Source organism: Engraulis encrasicolus, chromosome 19 (assembly GCF_034702125.1).
Source record: "Engraulis encrasicolus isolate BLACKSEA-1 chromosome 19, IST_EnEncr_1.0, whole genome shotgun sequence".
Classification (NCBI taxonomy): Eukaryota; Metazoa; Chordata; class Actinopteri; order Clupeiformes; family Engraulidae; genus Engraulis; species Engraulis encrasicolus.
In genome coordinates, this window is record NC_085875.1 from 7,677,519 (window position 1) to 7,691,099 (window position 13,581).

Consider the following 13,581-nt stretch of genomic DNA (forward strand, 5'->3'; position numbering starts at 1 on the left):
AAATAAAGTTGCTTTTCAACATGTAGTCGCAAGGCTGAGTCATGTTTGTGATGCTTATCTCTGTGCCCTGATGAAGAAGCTGTGAAAGTTTGGAAGGAAAGATTTTAAGTAAATACTACCTTATTGTGTGGATGAAGAGAGAGGGTTCGAGGCACTCTGAAGTCTGTTGAAACAAAGTCCTTTATTGAGATATGGACATCAAGCCGACACGTTTCGGTCGCATGCGACCTTAGGGCAGTCATGGTTGAGCGGTTAGGGCGTCACACTTGCATCCCAGAGGTTGCCGGTTCGACTCCCAACCCGCCAGGTTGGTGGGGGGAGTAATCAACCAGTGCTCTCCCCCATCCTCCTCCATGGCTGAGGTACCCTGAGCATGGTACCGTCCCACCGCACTGCTCCCCATGGGGCGCCACTGAGGGCTGCCCCCTTGCACGGGTGAGGCATAAATGCAATTTCGCAGTGTGCAGTGTTCACTTGTGTGCTGTGGAGTGCTGTGTCACAATGACAATGGGAGTTGGAGTTTCCCAATGGGCTTTCACTTTCTTTTTTCTTCTCCCTGAACACCTACCCCATAGACGCAACTTATTCTCTCTCTCTCTCTTATTGTGTGGATGTTTGATATGCTCATCAGCATATGTGTGCACACAGAGTAACATTTTAACACAATTGCTCAAAGACCACTTGGGCTTTCTTGTGGACCACGCAGTGTTCTGAGGAGGAGCACACTTTGAAACACTGTTACATTATGGACTGCAACAAGAAGAGAGGTAGTCAAGGCAACACGCTTCTAAAGACTAATTTGTGGTTGTCTGTGTCTGTCTGTAGACAAGCAAAGCCTCTTGCGTCACCACATACATATCCTCCCACTTAAATGTGCTTCGAAAAAGGACATTGGGTAGCACTTTGTAATAATGTATGCATAAAACGCATTATAAAGACTTAATTAACTAATGATGAACAAAACATTAACATTTTAAGTTATATTACAGTTTTTCTTGATTGCTTTGACACAGTTATCACTCCAAAAAGCACATTTTCATACCAGTTCACCAGTTCAATGGGCTAACTAGTTAAACCGATTCTCCAAACACGACATCTTTGTTTGCAAAAGGCAAAATATTTAACATATGCAATGAAAGCAAAGTTTGTCTTCTGTCAAATACACACTGCATAGCAGTGTATGAACTCTCCCAGTCAGTCATTACACAATGGTCGTAAAAATCCAAAACACGGCTATCATGTTGACACAATTTGCCGTTATTTAACACTGTTGTCAATTACATAACATTCAAGCCAGTTCCATTGTTGTTTCTTTTACTTAGCCACTGACTCTGCTTGATCAGGATCTACTGACTGAGAGATAGCATGCCCAGTAAATGCTTTGCATAAAGATTTGAGTTGTGTGTCTTTTCATGTGTAAAATTGTCAGTAGGCTAGGTTGTGGGTCCGTGTAACAATAATGTCTTGAACTGGATTGAGAATCAGAATGCTTTGATGTAGTTTTTGTTTGTTTGTTTGTTTTCCTTTTTTTTTAACTGTAATCAAAAATGTACTAATGGCTGATAACGGTATTACAGAAAATATGTGTAAAGTAAAATATGATGTTGCAGTACGAGAATGCACTTACAGTAAATTTGCAAAAGAACTCCATGCCAAGAACAAACAAGAAGACTCTGTGTATGAAGACTGATTGCTAAATTAAGATTTTTGAGAAGGAGCGTCAAATAGGTGCTCTGGTGTGTTCACACAACTGACGGTAATTTCTAAAAGTCAGGAGTAGATTTTTCTGTATGGTAAACAATGAAATGTGCACTACTTATATGGCACATAGGTTAACTGTTTAGCAAAAACTGTGTTATATGAATGGGAAATATGTCAAGTCAACAAGAATGTGTTAACACATATGCACAACGTGTCTTTTGCTTTGTTGAAATAGTGATCATGACGACTTTGTGTGAGTCAGTTTAAAAATTTGTGTTAAAGCGATCAAGAAAAACTGTAATGCTTTATAAAATATCTACAAATAACATGTTCAAGATTTTACAAAGGGTTTAACATAAGTATTTTTTGTTCATTTACAAAAAAATGTAATGTTTTATAAATAAAAACATTCCTACTCATTTTCATACATTTGTGAAGTTTTTGTTCATCATTAGTTCAATATTTACTTAGTCTTTATAATGCTTTTTATACATCCTTTAGTATTGTTACCGGACATTATGTTAACCAGTCTTAAACAAAATGCGTAACGCAATTGGAGTAAAAGAAATGTTTAAATAACACTTAAAAATGTATTTTCAGAGAGTGCCCTTTTACACACACATTTCTCTCTCTCTCACACACACACACACACACAGGCAATTACACGTGTAGCACACGTGTGTGTGCTCGTGCACCACATCCACATTGACAGTAACGTGGCAGCCTGCCACTCCTCAGCTGTGTTTAGCGTATATTGCATCTGTATACAGCCATTACATAATGCTTCACCTGGGCAGGGAGAGTGAGTGAGCCTGCAGTGTGCAGTGTGTAACTTTGACTCAGTCACTGGGTTTGGCACGAGACAATGTGTGCGTTTCGTGTGTGTGTGTGTGTGTGCGTGTGTGTGTGTGTGTGTGTGTGTGTGTGTGTGTGTGTGTGTGTGTGTACGTGTGCAGGTAAGCTGACAGGGAGGGACAAAGGGGTGACTTGTCCCGGGCCCAGGGAGAGAGGGGGCCCAGAATTGGATCCTCATACAGTGTAGGTATTGGGCTTGTGGACTTTTCAGATGTATTTGTCCCGGGCCCAGCCAAAGCTGTCAGCGTCACTGCGTGTTTGCATGTGTGTGTTTGTGTGTGTGCGTGCGTGCGTGCGTGCGTGCGTGTGTGCGCTCGCGCGTGTGTGTGCATGTGTGTGTGCGGGCCTGTCGTTAGTGGGAGACGCCTGACTGCTCATGGCAATTCCCCATGCAGAGTGAGATCACAACACTCAGTCCCAGCTGCTGCCATGCGTGCCATCCAGACGTACACACACCTCCGTGGTGTGGAAGTTGGCCCTGAGATGAAAGCTCCACTGCCCCGGCCGGAGTGCCAGTTCCTGGGGATGAATCCAGCAGCTGACAGGTCGGCCGGGCCCACACCCACTGAAAAGGAACCAGAGGATAATGCAATGTGCTCCCTGGCCCCTATTTTTAGGGCTGTTCTTCTAGGGACTGCCCGGATTCATTATTGTTTTGTGCACTGTCTGCGCATCCTTTTAGTGCTGTGTTTCACTGGGGGGGGGGAAAAAAGCTTAGATGAGGCATCAGGAACAAAAAAAAATGTGTTTCCAGTTGGGCAGCTTAGCCAATTCTGCAAGTAAAGAGAAGTGTGGTAGAGAAAAGACTTTCCTCCTTACACAATTAGGACTGTGTAATTACGGCCTTACGAGCAGACAAGGTAAACGGTTTTCGCTGTGAGCCTTTACGTGAAGTCAAAATCAAACCAAAACCAAAATCAAAGTAAGGTTTAGTGTCAATTTGTTCAGATGCTCTGGTCATTCAAAGGAATTGAAATTACATGTATTGCGTCTCATGCAAGGACATAACCTCCTAGACAGACATGGCCATGCAACAGGATAGACATTGAAGTGCAAGTGAGGACAACTCCAGAGACAGTGTAATGCACTGCCACACGATGTGCGAAATTCAAAATGCAAAATGACAATTAATGTATTGTTACAATGTTTATATTGATCAGTTAATGAGGTAATTTGTTATGGCCACAGTATGTGTACTACAGTTGGTTATTACAGTACCGATAACTACAGTATGGCTATTTTTTAGTCTGATGTGTGTTTCTAAGACTGAAGTAACACTTAAAGGATAACTTCAGCCTATTTCAACATGCAGTTGTAATGCTCACACTACCCTGGACTTGTCAGCACCTGAGATTTTTTTTCGCTCTCTCTTCAGCCGTTTCCGACATCCTGGTCATTGTAATGGGGGTAGCTGTTTGTTAACATTAAAAAAAACCATCTTGATTTATTCCCGAAAACATCCAAAAGGTTATGCAACATCAGCAGACAACTAGCAAACAGCGAAACCTTTTCGGGGCAAACTTTTGGAGTAGGCCTATGTTAAGATTTTGTAAAATGTAAACAAACACCTGCCTCCATTAAAATAGCTCTGATCTTGGAAAGGGCTGAGCCGAAAAATGTGGCATCACCGGTACTGACAAGTCAAGGGTAGCATGAGCAATACAACAGCATATTGAAATTGGCTGAAGTGGTCCTTTAAGGTTCATCTGTATGATTGTTTAGCTAGATCAGGGGCTCCCAACCTATTCCAACTTGCAGGGCCACTTGAAATTTTCACAACTGTTTGGGGCCTACCGCTGACCAAATAATCAACAGTGACACACACAGAAATATTATTTAGATGTTTTTTTATATTTAAAAAAATATTTCAAGGCCCACTTGCTCTACTTTCAAGGTCCATCAGTAAGCACCGACCCACAGTTTTAGAATCACTGAGCTAGAAGATTTTTTCACACTGAAGTATTTTATTTTTTATTTTACACATCTCCTCATTGCATTTTATGTATAAATCATTTGTGGTCTTAATGTCTAGTTTTTAAATGTTTCATACAGTTTGTTGTGTGAAAACATCCTTGATGGCTCGCATTTGCAATTGGTAGTCTAAACCACAGCATTAAGTGTAGCACAAGCAAAGAACATCTAACATTGAATGTCCATGTGGTATAATTTCCTTGTCATGCGGTTGGGTATCACTAAACCACAGCTGTGTCACTGGGCTTCTACACAAATAGCACAAACACATATATCCTAATTGGATGTTCAATTTTCTTTTCAAGAAGCAACAATTAATTTGAATAGATGATATTCAGATACATGTACAATATATTTACCACAACACACAACATCATTGTGATTATGTACCTTGGTGGATTGGATTTGAAAATACTGTGGCAAACCCTCCAGTTGGAATGATAGATATCCATTCAAGTTCTTCCTTTGGTCTCGATTCTATAGATGTCAACAACATTTTGATGACATAGCCTACTGTATTATGGGGAGTCATAGGACTCCCCATGACCGAGGTATCAAGGGCAAAGCTCCACCTCGCACACACGAGTGACCTTTCTTTTACAGTTTCACACAACCTCAACATATCACCCAGCCAAATCAGCAAAAGTACACTTTAAAATTCTGTTTATTTTAAAGGTATTTTTTTTCCAAATCAATGCACACAGCTCTCTACATAACTACTCAAGCTCACCTGACGAGGGCAGTGTTGACCAGAATTCTACACCAGCTGGTCATACACTACAAAGAGAGTGTTGCATCTGCGAATCACAGTTCATGTTATGGTCCCCCGCACGGGTTAACCATTGTATTGATGGTCCTGGGGGTTCCTTGTATGGATAAAACAGCTGGGTGTGCCTCCATTGGCACCACGGCAAGCCATCCCACTTCTGACACCACATGTTGCAGGGGGTGGGGTGTTGCTGCACTACTTAACTACGTTATAGAAGACACATACAGATAGAGTCGTGCAAAAGTCACCATCCTGTTGCACCTTTGCCTGTGACGTCAAATGGGTTGATATGACCTTGTTTTATATATGACTGTGTGCTCCACATTTGTATGTAGCACATCTTTCCAAAGTCCAAGGACAAACAGACCATGGAGTTTTAAAATATTCATTGGAATAATGCATAATGTAGCTACGTACGTAAATACCTTTTTCAGAGTCCTCAAAATTCAATTAGGCACATAATTGATGTTTGTTTAAAAAAATATGCATGCCTCATTTTTGTGCAGATCCATTATTACGTACCGTAGGCCTGTACATCTATGTTGAGTCTGTTTCTGTCCCTTTGACAATGGTGGCTGCAAGGCTGAGGTCAGTCAGAAGGCCTGGCTAAATACAGCAAGCTGATTCATATTCGGACGTCAAATGCACAAGCTGTGGATAATGACACAAACTAGAAAGTCGAACTTATGTTTAGCTGCTAAAGCCTTTACAGTTAAGCTGAATGGAATTCCATGTGTATTGAGTTTGTTTCCTGGAATGCAGTATGATGTGATCAGCATGATTTGAGCCTACATAAGAAAATAAATGATAAAAGATATGCTAAGGTAAGACCAGGTTAAGATGTCCATTTGTTAACTCAGTAAACTGGTAACAAGCAAAGCAATAACAAAAACAAAAACAAAATGTTGTATTTGCATCACCAGACCACACTCATCTGAACATGCCATGTTGAAAGGTCATGTGTCAATATAGCTGACACATCAATGTGGGCTATCGGGCATGATGAGTTAACTGCTCCTGGGTCATAGATTAGTGTTAGGGTTAATGTTGCCACCTGTCCTGTTTTTTCCTGATTGTTCCAGTTTTTAATGGTCTGTCGTGGGGAAAAAAACAAAACTTTCCTAAACACTTAATGAAAAATGCCATTGCATGTAAGCAAAAAGGTTGATCGAGTTTGAATTGTGCAGATTTTTGTCAGACAGAAGTGATAACCCTAGTTAGGGTTAGGGCTATGCTAACAGCTAACGTGTATTTCTCTTTTCAATGAAGTAGCCCCATTTCAAAAGTACACCAACTTGTTGTAGAAAAGTTGTTCTCTTATGTTTTTGCTGTCAGCCGAGGCAGTAGTCATAGTCATGTGACTCTGGCAGAGCTCCTTTTTATAAAACTTGAGATTTCTTCAGGCATGTGTCAGATCAATCCCGGTCAGTGGAGCAATTGTATTCAAAATAACATGATAAAGGGCCTACTAGGAGGCCTATTTTGAGCCCTTACAACAGACCTCCGGCCTGATGCAGTTGTGTTGTATTGATAATGTTTATTGATCTGTCCTGTTCTAGTGCTTGTCTGGAGTGTCAGGCTGATAGAGAATAAGTCCCACTCCTCTGCTCAGATTGAAACATAGAAACACATTCAATTATTTGTCATTCCATATGTTGTGTTAATCTTTGTGTCCTCCAGCTCTACTGTATTGGCAGGGACAGGCATGCTTATACTGTCATGCTGTTTGGACTGTGTGCTGAATGTCAATGTAAAATGTACAAACTGCTGCTTAACATGTGCAATATTCTTTTTGCATCTTAGGGTTAGGGTTAGGGTTATAGGGTTATATGATTTTAGGGTTAGGGTTATTTTGGGAAATTATGTTACTTTTGGGTGCTGTGATGACATGGATCAAAAGGCTTCCAACATTTATTTTCCTCTCCCAGCTGTTTAAAAGGGTTATAGGTTTAGGTGTTATGGTTATAGGGTTATACATTTAGGATTCTAGGTTAGGTATAGGGTTAGAGAGTTAGGATTATGAGTTTTAGGGTTAGGGTTAGGTTTAGGGTTATGGTGTTAGGGTTAGGGTTTTAGGGTTAGAGCTTTAGGATTAGGGTTAGAATTTTAGGGCTAGGGTTTGAGGGTTAAGCCTGGCTCAAACTACACGATTGTCGGCCCGATTCTCAGCTGAAAATGCCCCTTGCGACCATCACTGGAACGTTACCCCCCAGGACCATCGCAAGCGATTGTCGGGAAAGATTTCCTCGTCGTGGCCGACATTCTAAGATAGAACTTTGGCAGCTCAAAGAGTCGCCGATCGCAAATCGTAGAAATCAAACAGTGTTTGATATTTGCGACTGGAAATAGAACATCGGGCATTGTCTCGGTGGTTGCGAGCAGGGATAAGATTGACAGTTGCGATTCTCTTCTAGTGTGCGGTGCACCCCGACGCCAAAATCGGACACACAATCGCTAGTCGTGTAGTTTGAGCCTGGCTTAAGAGTTAGAGTTTTATAGGGTTAGGGTTAGAATATTAGGGTTAGAGTTTTAGGGTTAGGGTTTTAGGGTTAGGGTTAGAGTTTTAGGGTTATAGGGTTATGAGTTCCACCCATTTTCACTATCTTGATCCTCATTTCCACAGGAAGTCAGCTGATTGCCAATCTCCCTGTGAAAGCTAGTCATAAAGTATTGAGCATTTGAGGTCAAAGGCAGAGACAAAATGGAAACTTTGTTTGATTTGATCTGATTTGGAGGTTTCAATTGAATTCCACAAGAGCATTTGAGGTTCCATGTGCAACGTTTGCCTATAATCACATAACCATAATGTAACAGTGTTGCAAAACAACAATAACAAAATTACTGGGTGAAGTGTACCATAACTAGCTTCTTTCAAAAAAAGCTGCTTTCTGCATGTAAAAAAAATGTTGAAAAAAATACCCCACACTAAAAATTCTTTAGAACACTATTTGGCAAAACATAACAGGGGTCTCCTTGGGGTCAGTTGGCTACTGTTGTATATGAGTTGTGCCATCTAGTGGCCTAAAATGTTCATGAGACAGTCGCGTGTATTTCTAACACACCAAGTTTGCATTTTCTCTGGACATCTTTAATGTTTACATGCTTGCATTGCACGGTATCTCGAGTGCATTTTTTACCCTGCAGAGGGTAGTCTAATAATAGTAGCCTAGGCTGAATAGTGTTATTTCCTGATTTCACCCTCTGTCTTACTGCAGAGCACACAGAAAGAGACTTTAAAAGCTATGTCCAGTTTTAATAGCGTAAGGTTGGCCTACTACATTAAAAGGTAGGCCAATAGCATTATTCATTTTCATAGCTTAAACATTCACATCTTTTTTTACAAATAAAATACAAATATCATGTTACGGTAACTTACATGATTATTTATGAGATAGAGAAATGAACAATCTCGCCAACCCAACGATAATACAAACAACAAAAACTCTACAAACACAAACCATCAAAATATATTCAGGTAGCTTGGAAATGTTTACCAAAGGAACTTAGCAGCTGCCAAGCCTGGCACTCTGATCTCTCACCAACTGTTCTACTGCCAGACTATAGGCCTATACCAGGGGTGGGCAAACTATTTCTTTGTTTGCAGGCCACATATAGAAAAACGGAACTTCCAGCCGGGCAATGCAAAATACAGAGCACTCGTTTCCAACCAGTTTCCAGTTAAAGAGTCACTGCACTTTGGACCAAAAAACCTACAGGCGTAGGTATCCTATGCTACACTGTTTGATGAAGCTATTAAAAAACACAGCACGCGATACCAGATGGCACCAGTTCTAAAAGCATGCTGTGCAAGGCATATAAAATAATGTTTAATGCTAGTTCAACAGGCAGCATTCAATTGTTTTTTTACTCCATTCAGGGCCGCATTTGACGCTGAGCTGTAGTTTGCCCACCCTTTGCTATTAGGTCACTAAGGCGTCTGAAATTGTCGATTCAGTTCTAGCTCCAAGGCACCGCTGTCCTTACTGTTTGTGCTCTTCCTTTGAAAGAGCAGAATGGCCTTCTTGACGCTGGCTCTCCCTGACCTGGTGATGAAACAGTACAACAGCGGGTCGGCCAAACAGTTCAGGGTGGCCAGAGCCACGCCGGCCTTGTAAGGATAGTGTATCCACGACAGGGTCTGGCAGGTCTCCCACAGCGCTCTGACCAGGAGCATGATGTGGAAGGGCCCGAAGCAGACGGCCACGGTGAGCTGCACCAGCAGCAGTAGCCGGCACACCCGCTCACGCTCCTGTTTCTCGGTGGCGCGGTTCGAGCGCACCTCCCTGCGGATCTGCCAGCCACAGAAGCCGACCAGCAGCAAAGGCAGGAGGAACCAGATGAGGAAGCGGGCGTAGCTGACCCGCTTGGCGTACGGCAGCTCCATGGGGAAGACGTCCAGACAGGTGCTGGCTTCGTAGTCGTACACGGTCTCTTTGGACAGCGTGGCGGCATTGAAGGCCACGGTGAAGGTCCACGACAGAATGCACATGCCCATGGCAGTGGTCATGTTCCGCATGGCGGGAAACCTCATGGGGTGGACCACGGCCAGATAGCGGTCCACTGCAATGCAACACAGCAGACATACGCTGTAGTAGAACTGAGTGAACAAGAAGAAGACGGCCACCACACACGCCGTGTCCCCATACTTCCACTTGTCTGCGAAGTTGTAGTCTATCCAGAAGGGTAACATTAAGATGAAAAAAATGTCTGTCAAAGCCAGGTTCAACAGGTACACCCCCAACTCATTGCCATGTCGAACATGCTGGTAGGACACAAATGCCGAGAAACAATTTGTGGGGATACCCAGGATGATGATGGCAAAGTGCAAAACCATAAACCATGTCTTTACTGATTGGTGATAGTCGCAGTGTGTCTCATCGTCGGGTGTTGTTGGTGGTGAAAATGTAGACATAGATAGGCCTACAGAATGATTCAACAATGCAGATGTTGAGTTCATCTTTTTTGTAGGAACTAAGACGAAAGAAAACAACACAACTGAATTACTTTCCTAACATTTATTTCCTAAGCCAACATTTTGTCATCACAGTAGACCCATTGATATAATAAATAATGTTACCGTTGTCTATTAAATTGACTTTCATATGTCTATAAAGTGGATTATAGGCCTATAAAGTATTTATAATGTTTTACTTACATCAGCAGATGGACTGTCATCAGGAAAGCAGTGGTTTGCTTAAAAAATACATCTCAGTGTGGAGTAGATTGTAGAATGTTAGTATTCCAAAGAATGTCCAGTCAGCAATATCAAAACATTATAAAATAACAATGTCATAATACAATATTAGCACAAAATAAAAACAGGTATAGAGATTGGAGTTTACGTTTTCATTTCAGAGCTCATGCGGCGACTGCAAAGAAACAGGAAGTTTGTGCATGCAAAAGAAAGAAACCTCATGCGAGGTGAAAAAAACGAGCAATTGGGTGGAGATAGCAGCTACTCAATGCTGTCAACTTACCACTGGAACATACAGTGATGTAACAATGGAGTATTGAAAAAAGGTTAGGCCTACTCCACAAGTGCAAACGCAGTGGACAGCAAATAGGTCTACAGATATTATGTTACAATAACTTACATTTTTATTTATGAGACAGAAAATGAACAATCAGGCCAACCCAATGCGAGCACAAACCACCGAAATACATTCAGGCAGCTTTAAAATGTCGACAAGGGAAAACTACCAGCCGCACAGCACCTGTGACCTCTGACTATAGCCTCAGACAAGTACAAGACAAGACAACAGTAAGTAGTCAGTGTATTGATGCACTAACTTTTAAAACACAGTTTAGTTATACATTTGCTGTTATCAGTATGGCAATAACAAAATTGTAATGTATAACTAAAGGCTGTGCAATGCCATAGTAGAGTAGTACTATTGTATTTCAAAAGAAAGAAGTTTACCGCACACTTTCTTGACTTCATGCTCATTTATTTAGAGCGAACTACGCGTTTCGTCTCTGTGCATCATGAGGTTATTGCTGTTGATAGTACTATTGTATATTAAGGACTGGTACAGCGTTTCAATGACTAGTACAGCGTTCACATGATGAGGGCACATCAGAGCATGAGACTATGGGGCCGAGCTACACAGAAGAGGACGACGCTGGTTCCAGTCGAATGTCCTTGCGAGAAAACCAGCTTGGTCTCAGCGTCACCCTCCGGTTCAAGAGCTTCGCCTTCAGCTCCGTCTGAGCGCTTTCGCTGACCAGACAGTAAATGATGGGGTCCGCCACGCTGTTAATGGTGGTGGTGGCCACGAACACCATGTAGTAGTCCCTGAGGAGCAAGGCCTGGGCGCAGCTGTCAGGCGACTCCATCGCGGCCCTCAGGAGCATGACGGCTTGGTAGGGGGCGAAGGCCACCACGTAGGTGAGCAGCAGGAGGAGCAGCAGGTTCCGGATCTTGTTGCGGCTGGTCTCCTCCAGCGAGGGGCTGCCGCGCAGGGACCTCATGATCTGCTGGAAGCAGAAGAGCATCAGGGCGAACGGCAGCAGGAAGCCCAGCGCCACCCGGACGATGGCCACGTCGGCCTCGGCGCGGCCCATGGGCATCACGTCCTCGCACAGACGCCGCGCCGAGAAGGAGGAGTTCAGCGCGCCGGCGTGGGCCAGCAGAACCAGGTGAAGGGCCAGCTCGCCGCACCACACCAGAGCGCTGACCGCCACGGCCGTGCGCACCTCCCTCACCCGGTCGAAGTAGAGCGGGTAGACCACCGCCAGGTAACGGTCCACCGAGATGCAGCAGAGCAGACCCGAGCCGACGTAGAAGCTGTTGTACATGATCACGGCAATCACGCCGCAGAACGCGTCGTCCACGTCCCTCCGGAAGGCCAGCTCGATCCACACGGGCAGCGTGATGGTGTACAGGAGGTCCGACACGGACAGGTTGATGAGGTACACCGCCACGGTGTTGCCCTTTCTCACCAGCAGACAGGCAACGTAAAGAGACAGGCAGTTGGCTGGGAAGCCGATGATGAAGAATACGGCGTAGGCCGTCGGGTACATGGTGCGGTCCACCACGTCGTCCTTGCCGCAGTTCAGAGAGGGATCGGAGCTGCTATTGGTCTCCATCTCGCGTGGCAGTGAATGATGGTCAAGTGTAGTTCCTCCAATGTAGGAACCCTCCCTAACGTCGCATGAGAAGTGTTAGCGGCAGGGACGGATCATGACTCCATGGGCCCCTGGGCCAGACAGCAAGAAAGGGCCCCCTGCAGATGTTAGAGACCCTATATTGTTGGGCATTCAGGTGTTTTCCCCCTGAAAATATGTGAAAATAGAGTTGTTAAAAGAGTGATTTTACACAACATGAGAATGGAAATTTAGAAGATTGGGCTTCAGGGCCCTCTGGACTCTTGGGCCCCTGGGCCTGGGCCCGGTAGGCCCTTGCAGTAATCCATCCTTGGTTAGCGGCGATGCACGCATGCAAACAACAACAGGACATCTTATTGTTGTGCTCATGCGACGTGGTGCCAGGCATTTGGTTATCAAATGTGACGCGTGGGCGTAACTGCCACTGAGGCCGTCACCAACTTTTTCTGTCACTCAAGACCAAACATTGAAAGGACTGGCGACATTGGATGAAAAAGTTTGTAGGGGAGCCTTGTTTGCATTACCACCGAATTTGCATTTTTCCAGTGTATTACATTAGTACAAGGATAGGTTATTCAGAGGTGAAGAGTTCCGTGTTATTATTTTGTAATTGACAAATATTATGTTATGTTCATGCAGCATGGTTCCAGGCATTTGGTTATCAATTGTGACATGTGGGCGAAATTGCCACTGAGGCCTTCTCCAGCTACAGTAGCCTATTTCTGTCACGCAAGACCATACATTGAAAGGACTGGCGACATTGGACGAAAAAGCTTCCAGGGGAGCCTTTTTTGCATTGAAGAGTTCTGTGTTATTATTTTGTAATTGACAAATATTGGTAGACTAATAAGACTATGGGCGACATTTCACTAATATGTCGTAACTCTTTCTTGTGTGTGTACCATAAACTCACAAATATTCCAATGAGCAGCACTGGATAGACACAGTCTACTGTATAAAACGTGTGTTGGATGTGTCACAACCACTGGCATGACAGATGTAAGAAATTGCTGTAAAAGTTCCCATCTGCACAAGAAGGGTGACAAAACAGTGTCCGTTTCATCCTCATTTTGCAGTCAGGCGTTTCAACACACAGGAACAGGAACGAAAATAGAAACAGGAAACAAATGTAGAGATGCTTTTACTGATGAGACTGACGACACACAGTGTCTCTACAA

At 43.5% G+C, this 13,581-nt stretch overlaps 2 protein-coding genes across 2 annotated transcripts; both read right to left on the reverse strand.

Annotated features, from left to right (window-relative positions):
• Nucleotides 1-8,679: 8,679 nt before the first annotated feature.
• Nucleotides 8,680-10,572, reverse strand: LOC134469994 (psychosine receptor-like). The gene is made up of 2 exons (XM_063224018.1): nucleotides 10,452-10,572; nucleotides 8,680-10,267 (listed from the first exon to the last, which is right to left on the reverse strand). Exon 2 carries the CDS (start codon nucleotides 10,251-10,253, stop codon nucleotides 9,225-9,227), a length of 1,029 nt encoding a protein of 342 aa, XP_063080088.1. The 5' UTR covers nucleotides 10,254-10,267; nucleotides 10,452-10,572; the 3' UTR covers nucleotides 8,680-9,224.
• An 826-nt stretch (nucleotides 10,573-11,398) lies between these two features.
• Nucleotides 11,399-12,385, reverse strand: LOC134435193 (G-protein coupled receptor 4-like). The gene has a single exon (XM_063184051.1). The coding sequence runs from the start codon at nucleotides 12,383-12,385 to the stop codon at nucleotides 11,399-11,401; it is 987 nt and encodes a 328-aa protein (XP_063040121.1).
• Between the last annotated feature and the right edge of the window lie 1,196 nt (nucleotides 12,386-13,581).